The 27,856-nt window shown below is 40.0% G+C and overlaps 1 protein-coding gene across 1 annotated transcript in view; it reads right to left on the reverse strand.

The window, feature by feature from the left end:
• The window catches only part of DNAI1 (dynein axonemal intermediate chain 1), a 130,773-nt gene that overhangs the window by 93,961 nt on the left and 8,956 nt on the right, over positions 1-27,856 (reverse strand). The window contains exons 4-12 of the mRNA XM_059493115.1: positions 27,376-27,456; positions 25,515-25,641; positions 23,344-23,444; positions 22,361-22,552; positions 20,589-20,648; positions 18,302-18,436; positions 12,725-12,812; positions 11,872-11,989; positions 9,598-9,641 (exon numbers count right to left, since the gene is read on the reverse strand). Coding sequence (XP_059349098.1) covers positions 9,598-9,641; positions 11,872-11,989; positions 12,725-12,812; positions 18,302-18,436; positions 20,589-20,648; positions 22,361-22,552; positions 23,344-23,444; positions 25,515-25,641; positions 27,376-27,456 — 946 coding nt within the window. The remainder of the gene's footprint in view (positions 1-9,597; positions 9,642-11,871; positions 11,990-12,724; positions 12,813-18,301; positions 18,437-20,588; positions 20,649-22,360; positions 22,553-23,343; positions 23,445-25,514; positions 25,642-27,375; positions 27,457-27,856) is intronic.

A 27,856-nucleotide genomic window follows, 5' to 3' on the forward strand; every position in this document is an offset into this window, starting at 1 on the left:
GATATCTACTTTATACCCCATATCAAGGTTTCAACTATGAAATATAGAGCAAACAGAAGGAAACCAAGCCTTTTTAACTACAAAGTGAAATGGAGAAGTATTTAAGTATCTGGCAGGAGTAAATACATTACAGTTAAGTAACACTGGCTTGTGTTTTATCCAGATTTTGTTTTGCTATTTATTGACCTAAGCATTGGATTATCAGGAAAACAGGTCAAGTGTCAGGGTTCCATGCAGGTAAGAGATAGGGAGCTGATACCCAAGCACAATAACGCAGCCAGCAGTACAGAGGCTCTGTGGGAAGTCAGGATTCATTCCACTGTTCTGGAGAAGATATGATGGTGAAGATGGTCAGGACCACTATAGCATCAGGGCCTGGCAAAATTTTGACTACTTAGACTAGAGTGTGAGAAATAGAATTCATTCAAGAACATTTGCTACAGAAAAGTCAAGCTGTGGTGAAAATGTAACCTTAGTATTTGGAGGGAATGCAAAATAAAAACATATAGTGTTTATGTGATAGAATGCAGGCATAACAACAACTGTGTGTGGGGAAACAAATATTTTAAATGAAGCAAACATGATCCTTTTAAGAAAGAGTACTTAGAACTGTTTTGCCTGTCCTCAATACCTGTAGACTGTCTTCTCCTAGTGAGTCAAGGGGTGTCTCAATATGGATGGTTAGAAAATCTTTTGGCAGATTTTCATCACAAGACCATCCCCTTGGCATTGACGACAGAGAGCTAACCTGTCTATCCTTGAATGCTGCTGTCCAAATGCTAAGAAAAGAATTCCCACAATAGCTTAAGTGGAGCCATTTCCAGAGACAAAGCTAAGAAAGGAAAGGGGTCAGACTAGTTTTATTGAACAGATAAGACTCTACGGTACACAAGTGTTTAGCCTCCTGTGGATAAAAATGCACTAATCAAACTAACTAGTCTACACAGAGAGGTGGGTGGGTGGAATTTAATGGCCTGCAATGCACTGGAGACACAACAGGATGTCTCAGCAGCTCCTTTGATGCCCAGGCTCTAGAAAATTTGTAAATACATTTTTTCCCAAACACATCAATGGAGCTCTTTACTATCTCTAGCATAACAAAATGCTACACCAAAAGTTAATATTGTGAGTTAATTGAAAATTATATGTATTAAAATGTTAAGGTTCAGAAAAACCAAGCAAAGCTCACAGAAGTTATATTACAAATCAGTAATTAAGTCCCCATATTAAATTCATCTTTCATGTGATATACTTGATGCATTATGGTTATTAGGTTATATTTATTAACAGAGTTGATAGTGTAATAGGTCCTTTCTCTCCCTGAATATGTGATAAGCGATATTCAGTATTTGGAAAACAGATTCTAAAGTGTTATTTTCAGTGTAATTATGTTTAATCGACCACAATTGGTGATCTCAATAAACTGGATGTACGATGGCTTAAATTTCTAACACTGATTCCACTAGGGAGGTTTTTCAAAGACTGTCAGACCATGGGGGAGGATATAGATGTTTTGCAAATGAACTCTGAAATTTCAAATGGCATACAGTACAGAAAGAAGCCCATAAAAAGGTTAGAAGAGTGAATAAATCAGACTTCTGAAAAATATAAAATATCAGGGACACAAGATTTCACTACTTTAAATCTTTAAATGAAGAAATTGTATCTTCAACAGACCAAAACTTCAGAGGACAAATATCAAATCTTTAAAATTTCCACATTTTACATTTTCCAGAAGATGGTAATTTACCACATGCCAAAATTAATTGTTCTCAATTGCTCATCTGCTATTAAGATCCACACATTGTCTGGCCTGATTCATGTAGCTCCAGCTTTTCTTTGATCTTGTTACATCGTTTGTCTGCCAGATTAAAGATCCCTTTGTTACATGATCTGCTTTCCCAATACATGGAGTTAACAGACCACAATCCAAAGACTTAATAAGCTTTCCTTTGACAAGCTGAACAAACCTAATTCCTTAAATTTGTTTCCCAGGTCAGTTGCCCCGCTCTTAGATCATTCTTTCTTTTTTGAACCCTTCCCAGTTTGTCACCCTTCTCCTGGGCATGTCACCAGTGATGAGCTTGCCTTCCCAGGGTAATCATTTCAGCATTAAATTAAACACTTCACTTAAAATTTCTCTCAGCTCCTCAATTCCTTTGCAACTCTTCCTCTCCACAGATCCAAGGAACTCTGATGAAGTTCAGTATTGGAGTTTCTACACAAAACTTTTAAAAAATGATTGCTCCTGAAAATATGGCTTCCCTCTGTATGTGTACACAGCTTGACTTTTTTTGAACACCGTAACATAGAGTGATGCCTTGTATTCTCCTACAAATGGGAACTAAATTGCTCCTAGAATGGTTGCTCCATTTCTTGACACCTCACAGACATTTGTCTCCTCAAAACTTTTTGTCAGCAGTGATTTCATGGATAAAATAATAGAATAGCATTAGACCTCGTTACTAAGGGCTTTTGATATGCTTGCCTAAGAGGCATCTGATTGCTACATTTTATTTCCTATTTTATTCCCCAGCAGCCTCTTCTAATTAATACAATGTATTAATGCAAAATTCCTTCCAGCTTTTAAAAATCACATAGTACAAATAGCACTCTTAAATTAGTACATAGCAAGCCCAAGTCCTCCAGGGTGTTCCTGTTTGATTGTGGGCATACTCAGTGCCCATACAAATGTTCTACAGCAATTCACAAATAAAACTTACAAATTCCCTTTTAATTCTTCTTTCTCGTTATTCTACTGATACTTTTTTTCTGTATTGTAATATCCTCCTACAGTAGCAACTTAAATATAATCAGTTAAAACCACTGGTGCCTATAAAATCACTATGTTTTATTTCTGTGATTTTATTCTTTTTTTCCTCAACATAATTTCACTACTGATATTTAGAGATCACTAATTGATATTTCGATATCACTTGTCCCAACTACCATTAATAACTGGTATCACAAGCATTTGAAAAAGGGGACAGTCTTTCAATTTACGGTACAAATACCAAAATATCAATAAAAATTACATTCATAACTAAAAGGAAACACTCAGACACTATGGTGGTACAATGCAGTTCTCAACCTGTAACCAAAAGCAGAGAGGGAGCCTCGTGGATCTTTTACCACTGAAGATGCATTTATCAACTTGCATGCTGGGAACATGACTGAATAAAAAAAATTCTAGTTTTTCCAAAGGCTGGAATCTGTTACAGCATACAAAATGCCAAACAGCAAACAGAATCCAGACTGCAACATGAACTTCTCTTTGAGTGAGATGTGTGGGCCACATTAATTTCTATCAGTCTTTTGTAGCATTTTACTCAGAAAACTTCAATAGCTTCACTGTGGGGTCTAAAAGTCTGACAGTCAGTGCTGCACCTGGTCCAGCACACAGGCCATTATGTGACTGGGGACAAGCCACCCCTCCTCTCCAGAGCACTCCCCTCACATGAATTGCATGTACACACAGCCTCATACTAGGCAAAGAATTTCATCCAAGCAATATAAAATGTTTTTTCTCTGTCTGGCAAGGTCTTAAATCTCTATTCCCAATATAAAAACAAGCTATGTAGCTTAGAGAAAGATTAGTAGGGATTTCTGCTCCCAGTAGTCTTCTCTGCCTGTTCTGGGAACATAATTTAAATACATAAACATATTGGAAGAGACTTTCTGAGAGCTGCTTCAAAGATGTGAATTTTTTAGGCAGTATTCAATCCACTTGGTGCTTTTACTTGAAGCTCTTCGGTCATTCATCAGAAATACCAAATTTAACTGCAGCTTGTTATATAAATCCTTTCCAGACTATGTTCCACATTCTGCATCACAACCTTTAAATCTACCACTGCAGAGAAGAAAACACAAGCAAACATCTGGCACATTTTGTAACACTGAGCCTTCTTAAGCCCACAGCTTGTACTGTTAAATCAAAGTTTTCAGGCTTTCTAATGTTCTGCTTCTCAAACATACATTTCTGTCCTTGTCACAAGGCTTGCCTGTCATCTACAGGGGTGTGCTGTCAATGATGACAGGAATTATAGGGCATGCAATCATCATTAGGTGGACTAAGTTTAGACCTCAAACCATGTTTTAAATAAAGAATTATCTTGCATGAAGACAGACTAATAACTTTCTAAAATTATTTTCAGTTCTATTTTTTTATTATTTTCTAATGTATCAAAGAGCTGGACTCCCTAAATATCCTTTTTGGACAAAATGTCCAGTCTGCAGATAGATAATTACATCATGCAGTGGGTGAACACTGGCTGATGCATAGAACACAAAGGGTTATGGTAAATGGGATTACCTCAGGCTGACACCTGGTCTGTGGTGGGGTGCTTCATCTTGGGCCCTGTGCTCCTCAGTGTCTGCACAAACAACTTGGACATAGGTTCTCAAAGGACTGTTAAGCAAGTTTGTCCATGATAGTAAATTGGAAGGAGCTGATGTTTCCCTCAAAGGCAGAGAGGCTGTGCTGAGAGACCTTGACAGACTAGAGAAATGTGCAATCAGCAACTGTATGAAGTTTAACGGAGACAAGTGATGGAGTCTCCTTCTGAGATGGGGCAACTCTGGTTGTACAGACAGACAGGGGAATGAGGGGTGGAAAGCAGTGCCAGGGAAAGGGACCCTGGGGATCCTGGTTGATGAGAAGCTGGACATGAGTCAGCAGTGCCCTGGCAGCCAGAAGGGACATCCCTGTCCTGGGGACACCAGGCCAGCTGGGCAAGGGAGCAAATTGTCCTGCTCTGGGTGCAGCTTTGGGTGCCACAATAAAAGAAGGATATAAATTCACTAGAGAGCATCCAAAGGAGGGCAGCAAGGATGATGAAGGCCTTGAGAGGAAGCCATGTGAGGAGGGGCTGGGGTCACGTGGTCTGTTCAGCCTGGAGGGCAGACCTCATTGTAGTTACAACTTCCTCATGGGGGGAGAGGAGGGACAGGCACTGTCCCTGTCACTCTGTGAGCAGTGACAGGACCTGAGAGAATGGCTGAAGTTGTGCCAGGGAGGTTTAGGTTGGATATCAGCAAAAGGTTCTTTACCCAGAGAGTGGCTGGGCACTGGAATAGGTCACAGCATCAAGCCTGACAGAGCTCAAGAAACATTTGGAAACACTCACAAGCACATGGTGGTGTTCTTGGGGATCATCCTATGTAGAGACAGGAGTTGGGTTTCCATGATCCTTGTGGGTCCCTTCCATTTCAGGACATTTTATGATTCTATGGTTCTCAATTGTTATTTCCATAATTTGACTGAGATCTCATAGAAAACTTGAAGGATTTCTCTCCATTTCAGGAACAGCTAACAAGTAGTTAACATTAATTAATGATCACAGACCTTATCTGTATGCAGTGGGCTTCTCTCACTGTAGGACTCCAATCCTGCTGAATTATTCTCACCTATTATTTGGATCCCTAGACCTAAGGAGAGGGTAAATGTCTTGTCAAAACTACCATCCCTCTTGTCAGGACAACTGATAGAATAACTGTACTAGCAAAAGTATGAATGCAATCATTCAGCATCCAGTTAAGTATATACTAAGATTTGATTTAAACTTAGATGGCATTGAATCAGCAGAAAACACTCTAACTGAATTTAAAAAATCTCACTGCCAGAGCCTATATCTTGGCTGTTTAGAGCATTAGCATGTGCCACCCTTTGGGAAAACACTCTCAGAGATCAAGGAGTGAATAAGAGCTGGGAGACATTTAGATACATTTTTCTTAGAGCGCAAGAGCTCTCAATCCTGATACTCAAAAATTTGGGTGAGGGAGCCAAGGCTTAGCCATCATCATCACAATAATCTCTTCCTTGTCTCCTCAACATTTAGCATTTTCCACCCCATTTTACACTGCCTGATGATCAACTCTGGAGGCCAAGGAAGAGATGGACCTGTTGGAGTGAGTTCAGAGGAGACCACAGGCATGATCAGAGGGCTGGAGCATCCCCACTATGAAGACAGGCTGAGAGAGCTGGGGTTGCTCAACCTGGAAAAGAGAAGGCTCTGGGAAGATCTCAATGTGGCCTTCCAGTACTTAAAGCAGGCTTATAAAAGAGATGGAGATACCTTTTTACATAGGCAGATAGTGATAGAACAAGGGATAACCTTCTTAAACTGAGAGTTTTGACTCGATATTAGGAATAAATTCTTTACTGTGAAGAAGGTGAGATGCTGGGACAACCTGTTGTCCCATCCCTGGAAGTGTTCAAGGACTGGTTTGATATCCTAAGCAACACGATCTAGTGAGTGGCATTCTTGCCAGTGGCAGGGGGATTTGAACTGAACACTCTTTAACATTCCTTCCAACCCAAACCACACCATGATTCTCAAATTTGTATTTGGCTGAAAGATATTTTGCTAGAAAACAAAATACTTGCCTAGAATAAATCTCGGGGGCTTGAAACAGGCTGTGTACAAACCTAAGTGGTGTAACATGAAGCTCATCTTTGTTTTTATTCAATCTTTTGAGTGAGTAGTGGATTGGGAATTCACTACTAATTATTTTTTCCACTATTTGTTTTCTAGATAAAGGGAAATAAGGCATCATGAAGAAAAAGAGGAGGCAAATAGCATATCTCTATGCATATCTCCTCTCAGTCCCTGCAGAATGACTTTTCCCTCTGTGAGTGTGCTAGTTTTACTTTTCATTTTCTTGATTCTAATCTCTAATTAAAGTGCCTGATTCTGAAAATGCCTATAAAGTAGAGAGGCAAACAGGAAAAGGCAGTACCTTGCTGTAAAGGCCATTTGGTTTATTTTCTCCTCTCACTGAAGCATCCTAAGCATGTCCTATTTGGGAATACCCTTGGGACATACCCATGGGAATACCCATTTGGGAATACCCAAATTCCTATTTGGGAATGCAGTGACCAACCATCCATCAGCCTCACTCAGTGCAAGGCAATACATAAAAGAATATCCATGGTCATTGGGCAGTTCATTTGAGAAACGGGAAAATACAAGACTGCCTAGTAAGTATGCCCAATCTCCCTGTATTTACTTGTCTCTATGTTTTAGGAGAGTGCAACCAGAGCTGCTCCATCTTCTGTGTTCCACACTTACTCTTCAGCTTTGGGGAGCCTCAGGACATCTACTAAGAGACAGCTCACCTCCATGAAAGCTCTGGTCTGGATTTGACACCAATTTAGTTTGATCACAAAGTTGCAGCAACTCTTGCTTTGGATGCAGTCACATCAGTGCAGGGACCCTGTGCCAGCACTGCTTATGCTGATTTTACACTAGAAAGTTAGAACAGTATATGTATCTTTATGTGCTTTTCTTCTGTCTACATAGAGCCCTACTTCAGACTGTGAAGAACTGAGTAGACATCTTTGCCAAATACCTCAGATTGCCAGTGCTTTGTGTTTGAGTCTGTACTCTTCAAACATCCTTGAGTGGAAAGTTACGTCCATTAAATCCAAAGAAACTGTGGGATAAAATACATTGGCCATAGAGAAAATGTTATTCCCGACTCAGCTCATGTGCTGACAGTTGGAGCTGCACATAAAAAGCCACCTCTGAAGCCTGTCAGAGGCACAATTGCTTTTGGAACATGAATTGAGGTGATGGCAAAGACCTGAGCTTGTATTCATAGTATTCCCATCAGCAAGGCAGAACACAAGCCCAACACCCACTAGTGGCTCTGAACCCTGAACTGCAAGCTGTCAGTGTACCCAGAAACCCAGCAATCTCATTTATGCAAAAATAAAAACAGAAAGACAGCTCCTCCTCATGGGAATAAAAATTAGTTCCAGCCAGGCAGCATAAACCCTGAATTGCAAATTACGATGACAATATTTCCTTGCTCAGAAGAGTCTGTCTCAAAGAAACACCATTAGCATCAGAAACCCCATCCAAATAAATCACTGGAGCAGACTGCAGAAATAGGGTACAAAAGCAAGGGAGAGGCTAGGACCCTCTCTGTAAAGAAAGAGTCTGGAGTGGTGTCAACCCACAGTAAACAAGGGATCTTTAGTTTCAAAAAGTACATTTTAGGCAGCAGGACAAATGTGTTACTTGTATTTTGGCAGCGCTCCCAAATGCCTGCTGCTCAGAAGACTGATGATGTAATTATGGCCACAGCAGACCCAAAGATATCCCAGTCGTTGTGTGACTATAGGATCATTTCCTCTGGGCTGGATTTATCTCATCTCACTTTAGTCGTTTAAGACAACTAAAGTGAGGTGAGATGAATCCAGCTAGGTGCTCTGCCTCAGCACACTTGTGAGGAGGGATCAGCCCTTCCAGAGAGCCACTTAGCTCCTCCCTTGAACATCAGGATGGATGGCCTCTGGATGTGCTGATCTCTCCGTGCTGACTTAAGGGGGAGTGGAGAGCAGAAACTCAGCTGTTAGTTGCCTTCAGCAGGTTGGGACAAGCTATGCCCTCTGTCCTCTACAAAAATGGGGTAAGAAGATTTCTGGCTCTCTTGTCACCTACATGGGAAACCACTGAGTTAGAGTCTTCCTCCCTTTGCATCTCTGTATTGCCTTTGGCACAACGGACCCTGGTAGAACTAACTAATACTTTTGCAGAACCCAGAAAGCATACTGGTCTTGCCTAGTGTACAAAGTGTATGAAATTAAAACAATTAAATGAATAGGTTAAGGAATAGGCTAAGCAGGGAGATTACCTTCCTTGAGCTTGTATCCCTCCTCTGCCACCTGGTTGGCAGGGCAGTGGGAAGGCATTACTAAATTCCTGCACTCTCTCAGCACAGAGAGTTGAGAACAATAAGATTTTGCTGCACTGTACAAGGCAAGGACATCCTGAGCACTTCACACCATGCTTTTTTTCCCTAAAGCTGATTCTAATCTGCTTTTGAGAATAGCTGCTGCCTGCTGAATTAAAAAGAGTGTCAGGCCAATTTAGGCATCTTGGCAAACTAACAAGAACATTTCCAGACTCAGATGGAGTGAAAGTCAAAAGAAGAATGTAAATTTAAAAGGAAAATGAAATTTTGCAACATTGCAAGCAAAGCACAGTCCTTACCAGTGTAAATGAAGACAACCCATCTGGTTCCATTGTCAGAGCACAGAAAAAGACGTAAGAATAAAGACATATTTGGGATGATATCAAAGACTCCTGTTGCTAGTCTAGCCAAGTATCTTACACCAACACATGTAGCAATTGTTTAAATTGAGAAGGTCAGTCTGTCCCCTTGTAAGTACTCAGCTCCCTGCAACTCACAGCTATCAACTTACTGAATCAGGTGATTTATCCCTCCAACAGCAAACTGGACCTCCATGAATCTATCTAAACTCTTTTGAAATCATGTCTATTTTTGCTCTCCAGACCACAAAGGAAAAAAAATAGTTCAGCAATTCCATTATGTATCACATTATCCTGTTTTAAATTTGGTTTAGTCCTACAGTAATTGCTGTCTATGCCTATGTATTTCTGAATGTTCATGTCATGGAATGGAAAGGCCTAATCCCTGTACGAGTCAAATCTCAACTTATTGATATGAAATTAAGTGAGTTCTTGCTACGAGATGCAATCCATGCCTCAGAGGATTGTCTGAATTGATCTCAGAACACTTGCTAAATATTTTAAATCTCTCAGTGATTCTTTTGCATTTAATACTTACAAGAACCATACCCCACTGCAAATAGGTCCTTGTACTTTGGATTCCTGTAATGAGAAAATATATATAAGATGGCATTTATTATTAACCACGTAGTTCCACAGCAATACACAGTGTTTCGCACATTAACTTCAGAGTTCATTCTCACAGGACTCCACTCAGTCTGAGGGTTCTGCCCTTTGACCATATGCACTAATAAAGTTTGTAAGCAACTCATCCAAAGCCATGATGCACAAAAAAGCAGAACATCAGAAGATCAAAACAGTAGATGAAAAAGATAAAAAGACAGACATGTCAATCTCCAGCACTTCTTGGCCTATCCATTTCATAACTGCAGGAAGTTTACTTTAAAAAATTAGATCTTTGAGAAAAGCAAAAAGACAGGAATACATAGGTTTCTATCTTTTAGTGGCAAGAATTAAAGAGTTTCTAAATCAACAAGCTCACTTTCTGTACCTGTTATTAAATTATGAGAGATGCTTTCAGAGACAGCTATCAGTTCATAAACTCATGATCACAACCACAGATCAGGAAGGGAAATTCCCTTCTGACCCAGCTGGTGAACATTGTATTTCCTGTGGTAAATACTGGCAATGAGCAATTAGCCATCTACTGTGTCTTCAAAAGTCCCTTTACTTGAAAAACATCTGCTCTCTCTACAACCTCTGCTGTGGGAGGTAGATTGCTGCAGGTAGGATTTCCATGGGACAAAGATCAGTACTGTTGTTACCCCTGAGCTCACACAGCACAACCAGTGCTGTGTTGTGAATTCTATTCCATTAAATGAACATATGTGGAAATTATCTATGAGTATTTTCTCTGAATTGCTACTGTGAATTGATAAAATAAACCCACTTCTCTTTTCATTTCTCCTTTTTCATTTGGGCTAATACCTAGGCATCCTAATGCTCTTGTTCTTTTCACTAAATGCACCATCACTGCTAAAAATGAGAGAATAAAAATTGAATTAGAAAAGCTTATTCCATAAAGCAATTTGGAGTAATTCGTCCACATTCAGAGTCATCTTTCTCTTATCATTTCCTGGAGATAAATTTAACAGCAGTATAAACTACCTATTAAAGATGCCTTTTCTCCCAATTTTGCTTCCCATTTTTACTGTTATCTGTAATTCTCACACAACTGCATGCATGATACTCTCTTACATAATACCACAGTGGCTCGAAAGGCAGAAGATGGCAATCCTGCTCTATCTCTCCACAGATTCTCCTTATCAAGGCACAAACATGCTCACACAAACAAGTAAGAGGAGGCCTAACTGCAGGGGAGCACGGGGCAGGGTCTGACTAGGTGCGTCTCATGCTCAGTGCATGAACCAAGCCAGCTCTGAGGAGCATCAAGCACGTTAAAAAGTGAAAGGACTCATTTGTGTTGGTGATAAGTGGGGTTTTTTTCCACAGCAATAACCATAGTAATAATATCTCAGAACAAAAGAGAGTAGATTTGCAAGTATCAGTGATCATTTTTGGCCTGACCAAAATATGTGAAAGTGGACTGCAGGGGAAATGCCAACTGCACTGAACTGTGCAAGATCCCAGTACACAAATACCTCTTTTGTCTGGAGGGGAAGCCCTTGCGTGGGGAGTGGCTCAGGTTACTTGGTCTGCTCGGACCTGAGAACCTGAGACTGAGGGGAGACCTCACTGCCCTCAAAATGTCATTGTGAGGAGGAGGGGCAGACACGGATCTCTTCTCCATGATGAGCAGTGACAGAAGCCAAGGGAATGACATCAAGCTGCATCAGGAGAGAGCTACGTTCAATGTTATAAAAATGTTCTTCACCCAAAGGGTGGATGGGCCCAAGAACAGGCTCCCCAGGGAAGTGGTCACAGTACCAAGCCTGACAGAGCACAAGAAGTGTTTGATCAGCACTCAAGTACGTAGCTGGATTTTTGGGGCTGTCCTATGCAGGGCCAATTCCTACAGCATACTGTAGGAATATACAACACATCTAACCAGCTTTTCCAAGAAAGGACTTTTCTTTGCCCCATTAACCACACTCACTTTTCCCCAGTGCTGCTAAGAGCCTGCTCTGCCTTCAGTTTCTGCTGAAGGGCACAAACCTGTCACATTCAGCCTTACACAATCTTCTCTGCAACCAGAAGCACCAGGCACGTTTCAGTGCTGCCCAAGCAGCCGACTGTAACAAATCAAATCCGTTTTCCCTGAGAAATCAGCCCTGCCTCATAAAATCCCTTTACATTCCATTCCACTCCCCTGCGCAACAGTCGAGATTAAGTTTGGAATGAAGAGACTTACCAGGAGAGGGCAGTAACTGCAAGTTTCTTGGTTTTTTCATACTGGAACTTCCAGAGTGGGAGGAGGGTTCCATTCTGGCCTCTGTATTCATCTGATGCATCCTCAAAATATTTAAAATCTAAACAAACAAAAAAATCAAGGAAAGGTCCCAGTATATAAATCAGAAATCAATCAGCATAGTTCAGTGTCAGGGAAGTTTTAAAAGACAATCTGTTATCCTCACAGCTTCTGCACAACCCAATTGTTAGTGTAAAATCTGTCTCAGTTCTTAAATCCTGACTGCAAACCAGAACTCAGCCCTTTAAATACATTTTAACAAGTTCTCTCACACATAAGAAAAATAAAAACCAAACTGATGATCATCAGACAAAGAATTAATAAGAAAACAGAAGCCCTGAGCAAGGTGTGACCTCAGGCCACTCCCAGGCTAGACATGGCTCTTCAGGAGGAAGCTGAGCAGATGCAGCAAAATTACTTTTGTAAAATGACATCAAGACTGAGGACATTGCCATGGTTGGTATGTGGGCAGGGATCAGCTCTGCTGTGGTTGCTGTCACTAGCACCTGCATCCAGGAGTGAAGTACCTGCTGAGGGAAGGAAGTGCTGCAGGGAGGGCAGTGCTCACCAGACCTGCTGTCCCCAGCCAGCTCAGAGCAAGGCTCATGTGCCATGGTCTTTGCTTGCCCATGGTCTGATGTACTATTTGCCTTGTGTCAGTCAGCAGGTTCCTAGACCTGCTCATTTTAGTTGTTTTTCTACTCTGTTCTGTCCTGTCCTTGCTGTGGCTGTAGGTACTTATGTGCAGAACTAACACTCGAGACTTGAGTTAGAAGCACCTCTCAGTGGGCCATACCTTGTGCAATGTCATCATATGTGTTCAGGTTCACCATCCGTTCCGCTATTTTAGCAGCCCTTGCAACCATGCTTAGAGAATCGACGTGCTGAAGAGAATAGAAAGGAAGAGAAAATGTATTTCCTGTCTGTTTACAGGTGCCTCAGACCTCATGTGACTGAAAAACCTGAGTCCTTTGATCTTGAATACAGATTAATTTGAAATGTGTCATACCAGAACCTAGTGATACAGGCACTTGAAAAAATGTAATTGCTTTATTATAAATTTAGCAAGATGCTGTCCACAGCTGAGCTGCAGTAACTTCAGTGTTTGCTTCTGATTTAGCTCAATACTGATACTAACCTCTAAAGGTACATAAGAGTCTTGTCTTTCAATGTAATTCCTGGCAGGATGATCTAAAAGGACACAGATGATTCCTACCACATCTCACTGTCTAACAATTAATCAGATTTGGTGATGAAATCAGAGGGGCTTGGTCATGCATGAGCACTCTCTCATCTCTACCTGGAGAGCTCTAAGGTTTCGTGCATTAAGTAAATGTCACAGGATTTAGGAGTCCTTTGGTCAATCACTGGGTAATTCCAACCTGATCCATTCACACATCCATGGACACGTGGAGAAAAGAGAGCCCAGCAGGGGCTGTTTGTCTGTCAGCAGCTGGCTGGTTCATATGCCTATCTCACAGAGCCCTCTGGCTGATCACCGTATCTTACTAAACTCCATTCTCAACTATTTTTGTGAGTGTGCTCTCTATACTCTGTGTGTAAGTGTGATCACCAGTGAAATCCAAACTGGACTAACTAGAAAGAAGGACAAGAAGCCTAGGTGCTAGCAGTGGGAAGGACAAAGCCTGAAAGTCCACAGTGTTGACCATATAAGTATGTCATCACAGCTCTGTGCAATGATGTCAGAATGCCAAGGCATATACAAAGTGCTCTGAGAGCTTGCTGCTCCAAGCACCTGAATCCCCATCCACTACTGCTGCCCCAAAGCCCTACCAGTGTTTCAAAGCCTTTAATCTTAAAGCCCCTGCTATGAACTGATGGCTGCCAGCACAGTAAGATTTCCTTCTTAGTGACAACACTGGGAAGAAACACAGCTCAGAGTGTGCTCTGAATATGAAAAGAAAAATTGAAATGGGTTGACCAAACTACACCACACAGTCACAGTCAGAACTAAGAACATGACCTCAGATTATGTCTGTCCCTCTGCTTCTTTCCTGGGCTCTGCAGAGACTCAAGGGAGATTGAGTCTCATTCAAACAGCACAGAATTAGTAGCCTTCTACTGGTGCGTAACTGCATATCCAGGAGACAAACCCCACCCTGAAATCAGTGCAATATCCACGCATACCTCTAGCAATATATATACTGTGGCTAGAAGAGTCCTTGCTTTACAAAGAAAAGAAGCACAGTACAGGGCTGTTGTCATTGTTGCCCAGCCAACACCTGAATGCAAACACCAACTGTAAATTCCAAATAAAGTCCCCTAGCTGATAGCATGTCAAGCAGTTATTAAATTCCACAGCTGTACTCATCTCCTCATTTCCATTCTTTGCTTTTAATTCTGATAAACTGCAAACTTAATATTGAAGACAGGGGAGTCGGTAACAACTCTTGCACTCTTCAGGATGACCAGAACAGCTGAACAATAATGTGAAAATTAATTGCATTCTAAATTGACCTGTTACATGACAAATGACAGCCATCATCCAAGAGCTTCCAAGTGATATTTGTGACCCTGTGGGCTGTCTCACCAGGCACATCTCAGACAGGCATAATGCTATTATGAGATAGACAAGTGAGACAGAACATCACATGATTCAGGAATGCACATTTCTCCGTTAAATATAAATTTTGTTTGGACTAAATTCCAACAGTGGACTTGTCTCTCATAGCCACATCACAGCTCCCCAACCAACATGGAACTGCTGGAGAAACACACTCATATTTCTCTCTGTCATTACAGAGAGAAATGTAATGACAGAGAGATAAACCTGCTCCTTACCAAAGATTGTTTTGATACTCCAAAATGAAGTCTTCCACTCCACCAGTCCTTCTCAAGCTGTAATAACAACTTTTCTGGTCTATCTAATAATTGCCTAATAGCACTATAGCAATAGTTTTGCTATTGCTAAACAGAATTCCAGCCAGATTACCTTTCCTCTACTTTGCTTGTTCAAGAAAAACACAACTTGCTTTTCATTTAAGAAAGAGATGAGATTATTTGGACACAGCCTACCTTTGGTAAATATGTGCTATTTTATTCCATTTCATATTTAATCCCTGTTATGTATTTTTTCCCTCCTTATTAACTCTGTTGCCCCATGTGCTGGCAAAGCTTAGACTGAGGGTATTGATTTTGCCTCTCTTGCATACATGTCCTTGTTATGGTCTAATCACATTGCTCCACCCCTCTTTGCATAGATTAATTCAAAATCCTTAATGCCAGACTTGTGTTTTCATACCTTGCCATCTAAGGGTGAGAGGAGCAAGCCTGCACCAATTACATTAAGCTCCTTGCATTTTGCTTCTGCCTCAATACTGTCATTTCTAAGTCCATTCAAGAACATAAGGAGGGTTATGGGTCAGACCACCATGTCTCTGGGTCAGAACTGTGGAATCACAGAATCATTTGGGTTGAAAAAGACCTTTAAGATCATTGAGTATCCTCTCTGTAATCAGAGCCATAAACAGATGGTACAGGAACAGAAAGAGCAGGACAGGCAGATACAACACTTCTGTCTAGTTATCTCTGCTTCCAGACATTTTCAGCTCAGAAAATTTAATATCATTCCAATTTGGTATTCTGTGTTATCCATGGTCTGTGTACTGCCTTGATTAAATACTGAGGAAAAGTTCCAAAAGTTGTATCACTGTTATTAGATGTAGCACACCCTTTCCCCTCTACTTCCATTTGAGTGAGAGGCACATGGAGAGATTTCTAGGAGTTCCTCATTACAGTCTCCAGTCAAATATTTTCTATTATTCCAACTTCTTCTCCCTCACACATCTTTTTTATAAAATTCTCACCCTTCCTTCTGTGGAAATTCTTGGTTATCTCCCTTCCTTTCCTGTTGGCTGCCTCTATTGTCTGTTTTGCTAAACCACATCTTTCTTGCTTTTCCTAGCAAGAAAGCTGCAATGCATAGCTTCGTTTTACTTCTCCTCCTTTAGTGAGAGGCTTCTGTCAAGAACTGCCAAGGCTCTCCTCTCCTCCCTTCCCCTTCCCTCTGTTCTTCTCTGCTTTTCCAGTCATGCACTCCTTTGACCTCTTATTCAGCACCAGTATTGTTTTCTCTCTCTTTTCTTTCACTACATTTTTAAATCCTCATCTAACTCCTACCATCATCTCCAGCTGTGGCTCTGGTTCTTGGATCGTCTCCTTTATGGCTTCCTACCATAGCAACAGCTTCCATGAGAGACCCACCTGTGGTAATAGCCACTCATTTTATCTTCTTCTTTCCCTTGGGTTAAATCTGGTGCTATCTCATTAGCTATCATAGTTTTTCTTGCTAATACCTAGCCTGACCAAAACAATGGTGGAAATTAATTGTGGCTTCTAGCCATTGCAGCTTGATCCAGATCAGCCACGTCTCCTGCTTGATGTTCCACAGTTCCCTTCAGCAATGATCAAGCACAGTCTGGCCTTTAAAAGCACTCAGCTGGAAAAGCTCTGTTTTAATTAGCATGGTGTAACAACATATGTAACGTGTGAGTTAGCAGCTCCACAAAACCTACTTCTCCATTTGCTGACTTGCGGCCAGAAATACAGATCCTGATACCATCAGCTTTTAATTTCCATATACCTACATCTGAAGAGACATAATAACTGTTTTAAGTCTGATCTGAGCCTTGGAGTACTTCAGGTTGCATTTTTTTTCCAGTTAATGAGTCAGAATTCATCAGGTTTTTCACACACTTCAGGGTTGGTTGATCAGCCTCACAGCAGACCTCAGTTTGGGACATCAGCTCTATATAAAGAAGCTTTTCCTTTCACTTATTGAGTGCATCAACTTTTTGGTTTCCCCTCAAGCCCCATGGAAAGTGTTAAGCGTGAAAAGCAAAACACCAAAGGGACAGATAGCATGAGTGACTGGATTTCAATTTCCCACTGTTGTCAGCAGAGTGAGCAGCAGGTGCTTTACAATATGGTTTCACTTTATTTTCATTTTGCTTTTAGCAGTCCACTTTTTAAGCCTGTAATTGCAATGTTGACTTGAGGCCTAATTCTCCAAAACACACACAGGTGAAAGGATCACTGGTTTTCAAAAGGACTGTGAATTTCCATGGCACAATTCACAGGAAGAAGCCTATCAGAACATGTTCCTGGTCTCTTTATACTGTAAGGTTTATGCTGGCACAGTGCTGCCTCGTGGCTAAACCAGCTAAATCCTCTGCAGTTGTATTGGCCATATGGTAGGAAAGAGCTAAAGCCAGTTTCAGGAGTCAGCTCTTATTAAACACCCACCCCCACACATACACACACACACACACACACAGACAGACACACACACACACAAACACACACATCCATCCATCTATCTATCTATCTATCTATCTATCTATCTATCTATCTATCTATCTATCTATCATTATATATATATGTCTACACCTATTCTAGGAGGAAGTTACGAACTGATTTCCATGATTCTGTATTATAATTCTCAGAGCATCTTGCTCCAGTCATTAAAGAAATTATTTCAGTTTGCATTCTAAATTGTTTACCTTAGACTGGGGAAGAAAGAACCAGCCAGTTAAACCATAATAGAAACTTCCTGAACCCTTTGAAAACATTTTGGAACATGAAGAAGATCTCTCAGGGTTGCTATATTGCCCTATATATTGTACAGTCAGTGTCTGAAGTGGGATCATATTTTTAAGATGGGGATACTGTCACTTTGATAGAATGAACAGTCGTTCCCACAAGGCACTCCTAGGTTACTCCTGAATCTGGATTAGGAGTCAGTATCACACTCACAGCAAGTTCACAGCATCAGGTCAGGGCATGGCATGTGTTAGGACACCTGATATTCTGAGAAGCATGCCACTTAGGTATCTATAATTAGAAAATGCATAAATTGTAATTCAATAAAATCAATAAAAATTAAAATTAAAAAATAGTGAGAAGTGTTTTACTACAGTGCTGTATTTTGAAATAATCATAAATTTCAGTGCCTTTCAGATTGAAACATTGTATGTAAAACCATCCTCCCTTATAACTCTTTGAAAAATCACAGGGTGTTTCTACCTATTTCATTCTTTTATCTCTCACATAATAATCAAAAATGTGAAACAAACACAGCGCACATAAGCCAAGAGCTATATATCTCACTTGGAAATCTGGCTTGAAACTTAGATTATGCAAAATCAAAATCCTGTTTTATATAGCACAACAGAAATCCTGTTTTGGGAATTCAATTTCTAGCAAAAATTAACTTTTGCATTTCCTAAAGGTGTTTTTTTTCTACTAAGACAACAAGCTACACTGCCAACATGATTTACTTTGACCTGACTTGCTCTACAGATGCATCCACCAGGACTTTGAACAACCTTTCCTCCCACATTGTGAAACATACCGGTATCTCCACAATGGATAACTTTCTTCCAGTTTTCTGATCATCCTTCTTTACTGCCACAGGTTTTGCTTTTTCTTTCTCTTTTGCCTTTTCCATTCTGTCAAGTTCCTCCATATAGGAATCATAGATAAACCACTGAGAGACAGACAGAGGCAGGATTTATCAAGAGCTGATCATATTCCTTAGAACAGCCAACTACACCATCACAAAAAATATTATAGTCATCACAACAGTTCAACTGTTCCCGGAATTAGCTGAACATCTGTCTTCTTCACAAAAAGTGAAGACTGAAGGTCTAGGATTTTTCAAGAATGATGGAGCATGTCTTATTTTAACAACATTACAGCATTCTTAACAATTTCTTTCCTCCAACACTCTACTTGCTTATTTGATTCTGTCTGTACCTTTATTTTTGCAGGACTTTGTGTTTGCTAATTTACCAGTATTTAACAGGAAACATGCATTAAACATTTGCTTTATGACATTTCTCATGTGGTGTTGAAAATTAAATTGTAGAAGCTTAACACAATTTAAATTTGGACTCCAACTCTGCAGCATATGATCAAATGGAAACTGAGAGCAGTTTAACATCTTCTGCTCTGCCACATGCCACACATGTCTTACTTGAGTAGATCCAAAAGTAACTTCTCTTCAGAATTATTCATTAGTATTGAAATTCTAGTATTGTATCTGAGGCCAGTACATTTCATTCAGGACAAAACAAAAGGCAATCTGACACATTAGCTTAGGATAGGGAGTATGATTCAAATATAGACTATAGACTAGAACATTGAAATAAAGGTAGCAGAACTCTTTGGTAAAAAAAACAAAACCAAAAAACAAACAAATAACTGTATTATGTTGTAAATTTGCAGAAATAAGATGGAAAGATGTTCCAAACATCAGGGAAAGCACAAATAAGATGAGACAAGTATGAGAAGGAGTAGAACAGAAAAATTTGGAATAGGAGATTGTGAACATAAGGAAGAACATAAAGGAAAAAGAGCTGAGGGGGAAAAAGTGTTTATACAAAAACACTATTTTAGACCCACTGAAAATTTCAACAATATAAAAAGAAATCAAAGGAAAACCTTTCCTCTTAGCTTTCAAACATTTAATGCAAAATCTTAGTCAGGGGCTAATTATCTTAAAGATCTCCATTCTAAGTCTCAGGGCATCTCACTGTAAGGAAAAAAATGGAAGAAAACTCCAGCTGGAGGGAAGGAAGATCTCAAGCCAATTACTCTGTAATTTCAGGTTTAGGAATAGAATAGATTACAGTTTTTAACCTGACAGAGATACTTCCACTCCCCTTCCTATCATTTTCCTATACCAGCATTTTTTAAATTGCTGCCATTATGTTACACTGTCTTCTCCCGTTCCTCTACTCACTGGTACCCAAATGGTATTTTCAATACCAGTTTGATACACTACTTTGAAACTATGTTTATACCTTTGACAAACACAATTACATTTTACAAATATCTGAGAATTAATCAGCAAAACTGGCTGATTCCCTTTCCACTGAAAGATGTAACATATTTCTTGGGTGAAATTTCATCCAAAATAGTTCATTTTACATTTTTAAGGGATGCAGAAAAAGCTACAGAGCCTTTCACCATGAATAGATAGGCACATTTCTGCTACACAAAGCAGAGTTAAGTCTCTTGCAACAGTTCCTTTTGCTGTAGTTCTCACTTGGTTCAGCTTCAGGCTTTAGAAACCTGCTTTTGCATACTGCTAAACTTAGTCAGAGTAAAAACCCAAGCGCTGTATATGCCAAATTCCTAACAATACTCCAAGAGAGAACTACGTCCCTAGAGGAGCCAGTACCCTGCAGGCTGCAGCCCACCTCTTGCTGAATCCAAAACTATCCTCACCCCATGGTTTCCCCATTCCCACTGCCTTAAGACTCTGTAAAGCAGACAGGTCAGGGTGGCTGGCAAAAAATAAACCAGTGAAAAGCATCTAAACTGAGACACTTAACCTTAGAAATACAAACCATGAGCAAGCTCACCCATTAAGGCAGAAGAGAGAGTCATACTAGTTTGCTGTCAGAGTCAAATAGGAGACCAAAGCCACAGTAAAGGAATTCATTCCACTGCAAGGAATGTAAACACAATAATTCGGTTTTAACTTTCTCACACCTCAATTTCCAAAATGTAGTCTAAAATAACTTTAAAGATAAAAAGGAGGTAGATATAGATAGATATAGATATAGATATAGATATAGATATAGATATAGATATAGATATAGATATAGATATAGATATAGGTATAAATTTACCTGGTTAACATTTTCTGAGAAAGTTCCAAAAGGTAAAGGGTCAGTTTGCAATCCTTTTTCCTGAAAAAAGAAAAAGCTCAAAGAAGCATAATCTCAGCATTGAAGCACCCTGCAGTACCACAGTCTAGTTGTGGAAACAGTCTGCATGAATAACTTGATATCCAAATGACTCCTAAGGCAATGTACAACACTGTTGGTGATTGTGCAACTATAAAAAGATTTTGTTGTGGGCCAAAAGAATGTTCACAAGACCTTCTGATTTTTTCCCACATACTTCAAATATTTCAGCAGTTAATTTTGAAGGAATTCATATGGGTTTTTTTCACCTCTGTTATTTGAAATGTTCTGGTTACCAATTCTGGTATCAGTTATGACATCCTACCAAATTTGAAAAGTTTTGTCCTATATATTAAAAAGCCAGTTGGATACAACAATCAGAACAAAAGAATTGAATGGAGTCAATTCATCTGATGCTACTGAAATAATATTTTTACCATCCTTACATCAACATTCTGAAATAAATTAATATATTTCTATGAAACATTCCCTTAAAAGAACAGCATCTTTCAAAAAACTGTTGTGTCAGAAAAATTTTAGGAAACTGCCTGTGGCATTTTACTGACCTCTGAAATGAAGACATCTCAGAGGTGGAAACTGCATATCCACTACAGCATAGAAATATTATGCAGCTATTTAAGGTCTGTATTCTGCTTTCAAAGGCAGAATCCTACAGAGACACACAAGCTTCTTCCAATAAAATCATTGGGAAGAAAGAATATTCAGATCTGGGAACAAAGTAATAAGAAATTCCACACCTTCCAGTGGGATTTTTGAAAGATGCAGAATCTAAGCTCAAACTTCATAGCAAGCACCCCACTGCTGGACAAACTGTCCTGAGATCAGTCTCCAGCAGCACAGTAACTCATATATCTCTCTGAGCCCTTCATATGTAAAGACATTTAACCCTCGGTGTAATGGCTGTAAGACAACAGACAGGCTCTTTGGGGAAATACACATTCCAATTGTAGCAAGGAAAACAAAATAATCTTATCTCTGAAACTTGTATACCTGGTGTAGGAAACTCCTTTTTGAACACTCTGTCAGGAGCCAACATCACCAGGATTGCTCAGTCAGAAGGCCCCATGAAAACATGTTCACAGGGTATGGATGTAGGTTCAGCAAAAAGCTTAGGGAAGGAACATAAGGGTTTGGGTCTGTACTTATTGGAAAGTGCATGCAAAGTGGGAGGGAGATGTACCATGTACAAGAAGTACAGATTTATCACACTTACATAAGTTTGTTACTCTAGTACCCATGTTAATACAAGCCCAAACATATTTGTCCTTTTAATATATGGAGATTATATCTTATCTATTATATCTCTGCTCCATTAATAAGAATTGAAGTACAAAACCATAAAAGTACACAGTGACAAAGAGAAATTGCTTTCACACATTCCAAGTACTCAGCTGCTACCCTAACATTGCTCCATACATTTTCAGATGAGAAAACAGACTTGAAAAATAGAACCAAGTAGAGGCTTAAGGTTTTACAGAAGCCTCAAAACTTTTTGTAGACTGTCCAAGAGTTCATGAGGCAAGAAATTTTCTGTCACCATTGTCTTTACAACAATTGTTTTACAATAGTACAACCACTATACCTTTTCCCCTAATAGTATCGATAGATCACAGGATATGATACAAACACAGGTGATCTACATGCCCCCGCCAAAGGAAAGATCCTCCAAGTCACTGAAGGAAACAGCAACATACCCGCAGAGGATAGTGGAATGTAGTTGAACCTCTCTCAATGAAGTTGAACTGGTTTTTAAGCTTCCTTTCTGGCACTTTTTCAGGATGAGGCTCTTCCTCTGCTGCCTCAGCTGTTTCAGCTTCATGTTCCCCTTCTCCCCCTCCTTCTCCCTCTCCTTCTCCTTCTCCCTCTCCCTCTCCTTCTTCTTCAGCCTGCAAGAAAAAACAGCAGTGACTTCACCCTGAGAGAATCAGTTATCTCTTTCCTTCTTCTCAGACTGCTGGCTTCTGCTGCCTAGTGAAGGGGGCTGTAACTGAAGAATAAATATTTAAGATGCAAATTAGGAGACTTCCAGCACTCAGATCAATGAGATTCTGAAATTATATCTGAACGGGAATATATACATTCAAGGACTGAAATTATTTTAAAACCTGACATAAGAGAGATACCTGATGCGGAGAGATAATATAGCACAGCTGCCTTTGGTAAAATGGACTCAGGGACACCAAGATTTTGTTAGAGTCCCATTACCCTGTGTCTTCATTTCCTTGTTAGACAATGAGTTTCACCTGAAATTCTGAGAATGTGGGTTCTGGCACCGTGTGGATAAGAACAGACATTCACAGGCTACTCCTTTCCTATCAGCCTTTAAATCAAGCCACCACTTCATTCAGTTATGTCTTAATCATCTCTTCAGTTTTTTGTTTTTCACCAACGGATATACTGTCCAGGAAGATTCTAAATCCCAGCAGATTATACTTTATTTTGATATAATATCTGGATAAAGACAGATCTGGTATGATCTCCTTGTTCACCTTCTATATCTGAAAAATGGCAGCAGGACCACAGCTGCCCAGGAGAACCTGGAGGTTCTCACCTACAGTACAGACATCTCAGACATAAAATAATCAATCACAGAAGCAAACCCATTTTATAGTAATGTAATTTAAAAGCTAATACTAAAAATAAAATGGACAGCTCTTAGCTGGCTATAGAGAATTACCTCAGCTTCTTCTGTGGGTTCTTCATCTTTAGTCTCTGCCTCTTCAGTTGGCTCAGCAGCAGCCTCCACAGGAGCCTCTTCATCCTCAGCAGGAGTCTCTTCTGATGACAGAAAGGATACATGACTGAGACCAGAATAATAGGACATCTTATCCAATAATCTACAGATCCTCTATCTTCTGGAGCATAGATGTACATATGTACCCTTTCCTAATGCTGCATCACTAGATGTGGGATCTCAGCACCTCAGGATGGAGGTGCAGAGAGGCCGAGACCACCCTTGGGGGGCTCGGGAGTCCTGGAATGTTGCCAGAAGTGTCTGGTGGCAGGATTTTGATCCTACACAGGAGACGAGACCTGTATGAGGACTGGGAGGAATTCACTGGGTGAATGGTGAAGGGATAAGTTAGTTAAAGTGTAAAACACAGGGTTTAGGATTTTGGTACAGGGGGGTCTAAAGAAGTAAGATGGAGGAATTGGGGCGTGTCCTGTTCTTCTTCTTCTTCTTCTTGGCCTCCATCTTCTGTGGTGGTGGTGGCACTTTGGGATTGGTTATTACTAAAAGTGCACCGGTTAATAAGGGTAGAAGGTATTGGGGAGAAATTATAAATATTGTACACGTAACTTAGGGTATAAAGATAAGTGACCGCCCCGGGGGCTCACAGTGTGCCCATGGCTGACTTGCTGTGCAGACCTCTGTCGGGCTGAAAGAAAATCTTTTAGATAAACAATTAATAAACACCAAGGCCGAGACAAGATCAGAAGTCTCTCCTCGTCCTTTGAAGCGCCGGGCTCTTCAAGGCCATCCCTGGGCCTTTCCAGGCCACCTAAACAGCACAGAAAACCTTACAAGTGGCGTCCCTGAGATATCTCCGGATATAAATCAGCCGGGAGAAAAACATGAAAACCTTACAACTAGACAACACAGTAACAAATCCCCACTTTGGAGAACAATTGTTTGCTCAAAGTCACAAAAGGTCACAAGGGTATTTCTAGAATTCATTTGCAGTACTTCTCAATTAACTGAAATAAAAAAAGTAAATGTTTTAACTCAGAGCAAATTTCTGTAACCCTTTTGATCTGAGTAACTCTGTTTCTGGGTATCGCTTCAGCTCCAGACCTTTCTATCCTCCAGAATTTTCTGCAGTTTGTACAACTACTAAGAATGTTTTCAAGGCACACAGAAGTTATAACATGGTTGTTCTTATTTATATGGATAAAAATTAATATACGAGTTTTGTTTGACAATGATGGATGTCTGCATTCCAATCATAGCCTTGACTGTGTAGCCATGCTAGCATAGAGCCACTTGAAACTAATTGGTTTGGAATCTGTGAAAAGCACTGCCAAAAATCCATGATTTCCTGGCATTGAAGATCCCATTAAACACTTTGCCCTACTTCAAATCATCATACATAGTTTGTTAAGTGTAAAATAAAGGAGGCACTGACCCTCAGAAGCTCCAAGCAAAAACTATTCTCAGGAGTTTACCCAGTGTTATCATTGTGCCTGCAGTTACCACTTTGACAGAACACTCATTGTGACAGAAATTCTCCCTTCACAAACAGCTGAAATACAATTAAATCACTAGCCAGTACATCATTCCCTGCTGAAAATTCAAACCTAGAACTCTTTACTAACAACAGAGCTTTCAGTATCTGGTTAATGCATCTTTTTGTCCGAACACTTAAGAGTGTTGATAGTAGCTCAGATCAAAGGTCCAAGTAGTTCAGGGTTTTGTATCTCACATTGTCTGAAAGTATATGTCTTAGTAAGAATTCAAGAATTGGTCATGCATGTGATAGTTCCCTGAAAAATCACCCAGATTCCAAACATTTCTGCTTTGATACTTTAAATCATGTCTGAAACTTTCAAAATAGGCTAGGTAGTTTAGACATGTATGTCCAGCTAGAGGTAGTGAAAGATGTTTAAAAGACACTAAATAACTTGGAAAATTCCAGTGTTAGCATTCAAATAAAAAACACACACTATTTTCTAGACTGCAGCAAACACCTGGCTGATTATTTTTCTAATTTTGATTGCCAACAGGCAGGCAAGCCCAAGCAGGAGCAGTTTAATTCTGTGGTAATGCAGCATGATCATTCCATCGTGTTGAATAAGAGGAACTAGTGCCTCTTTGAAAATTATCGTAGTATCAGACAATAAAGCTACCTGCTTCAGTGGATGATCTGATACTCTGGCGTCTGCCTTCATCTGAATCTTTGTGTATCAAATATCCATTCAATGTGAAGTGAACGGCTGTATGATCCATATCATCCACCAGCTTGTATGCTCGTTCCTACAAAAGTAAAACCCAACAAAACCACAGAATCATAGAATCCTGGAATGGTTTAGGCTGGAAGAGATCTTAAAGAACATCTTGTTGAAACCTCCCTGCCTTAGGCAAGGACACCTTCCCCTAGCCCAGGCTGCTTAAAGCCCCATCCCACTTATGGTTGCAGAATCCATAATTTTTCTGGGCAACCTGTTCCAGTGCCTCATTACCTTCACAGTAAAGAACAGCTTAATCTGTATAATTTAGTTTTTAGCTGCACCTAAAAGCAAACAGAAGCCACCAAAGAACACAGATGCTTCAATAGCCCGCTTACTTTGATTTGCTTACTATGTCAATCACAGCATATCATTGAGCTCACTTCAGTCATTGTGGAGAATTTGAAGATATGGATTACTGATCACCTATCTATATACCATAAATAAGGAAAGCTTCAGCTCCAAATGGAAGAGAAGGACTTTTGTTTTTATTCCACAAGACTGTTTTCCTTTCTCTGGAATCTTGCGATGGTTGGTCAAACAAGTACAGTAGCACAGAGGTGAAACAGACGTGGGAATATTTTGCTTGGTTTTCTCTTCTCTTGGGTGTTGGTTTTGATAGGGATAATATTTTTTACAGTAGCTACTGTATTTTGGGGCTCTATTTTGGATTTGTACTGAAAACAGTGCTGATAACATAGGGATGTTTTAGTTATTGCTCAGCAGCACTTGCACAGTTCTGTTCACCACCCCAACTCATCACTAACTCACCCATCTGACTCCAAGGATATGCCATACCATATGGAATGCTTAGCATATAAATCTGGGGGAAAAAGAATGCTGGAGGGAAGAATAAGAATAAGGGGAGGGGATGTTTGGAATGATGGTGTGTATCTTACCAAGTAACCATTAAGTGACATGGAACCCTGCTTTCCTAGGGATTGCTGAACATCTGCCTCAAGTGGTGAACTAATTCCTTGTTTAGTTTGTACAGCTTTTGTTTTCCCTATTAAACTGTCTCCAACTCAACCCATGAGTTTTCTCACTTCTACTCCTCTGATTCTCTTCTCTGTCCTACCATGGGAGACTGAGTGAATGGTGGGATTTAGTGGCCAGCTGGGATTAAACCATGACACCTCTCTAAATCTGGGAATAATTCAATGCCAGAGTTGGAGGAGCTGTCTCCATGCCCTTTCATTCAGGGCAAGGCCATCACCCACCCTCCCTATTGTGTTGGTGGCTGTATATGGTAGTGGCAGAAGGCTGCTAGAGGGTATAACAGTGTGTGCCCTGCACATATAAAAGTGAAGGTGCGACTCTTGGATATTTTCTGGCTGTCTGTTGTTCACTCCTACTCATCATGAATAAAGCTGGACATTGATTTCACAAAACAAATTTTTTAGCTCTCCTGCAATTCAGTCTACAAGTGTGGATACTGAGACATAATTCTTACAGACTGAGAAAAACTTTACCTTTTGCCCTTTAACCACCAAAGAATGGGAAAAGTAACTACATGAGATTAGGTGCAATTTTTACCTTCACTGACAGATCTTGTACCATAATTATGATATCCTACTTATAAATAAATGAATCAGTGCTTTTAGATTTTACCCTCTACAAAACCCTTTAAGAACCATTGGCAGTAAATATGTGATAAGATGTAGCTGCATTAAAAGAAAATTTACCTGGTTATAAACCAAAGGAAAACACAAAACCAATTAATTGTGAAAAATTCCAGTTTTATACATCATGTCACACTTACTTTAAAGTTGAATCTGATAATATCCTGGGGAACATGGGGATTATCAGCTGTCAAGGTACGTATAATTTCCTGTTTTAATTCCTTTGGAATGGAAACAAAATAGTACTGTGAATAAAACTTCACTACTAATACAATGTACTGCAATAAAATCACCATGTTTATGCTCAGTTCACTACAGATACCACATATCTGAGCCAGGGGACATCCTGGCTCAGAGTGGAATCCAGAACAGTCATCCTGCTTCCGATTACAGTATTTCAATGGGCTTTCTTGATTTTAACTCTTATCTAAGATATGGAATCACTTGAAAAATGCTAACTGCATTCTATAGGGTGAGACAGACAATGCGTGTCTTTAAAATTTACACTGTCCAAAAATAAACAATAAGCTCAGTAGCAGTACTTTTAGGATTGACCACTGTGAACAAAAAAAAAATATTGCTAACTATATTTAGTGCCTGAGTTGGAGGACATGCATAAAC

The sequence above is a fragment of the Ammospiza nelsoni genome, chromosome Z (genome assembly GCF_027579445.1).
Source record: "Ammospiza nelsoni isolate bAmmNel1 chromosome Z, bAmmNel1.pri, whole genome shotgun sequence".
In the NCBI taxonomy this organism is placed as follows: domain Eukaryota; kingdom Metazoa; phylum Chordata; class Aves; order Passeriformes; family Passerellidae; genus Ammospiza; species Ammospiza nelsoni.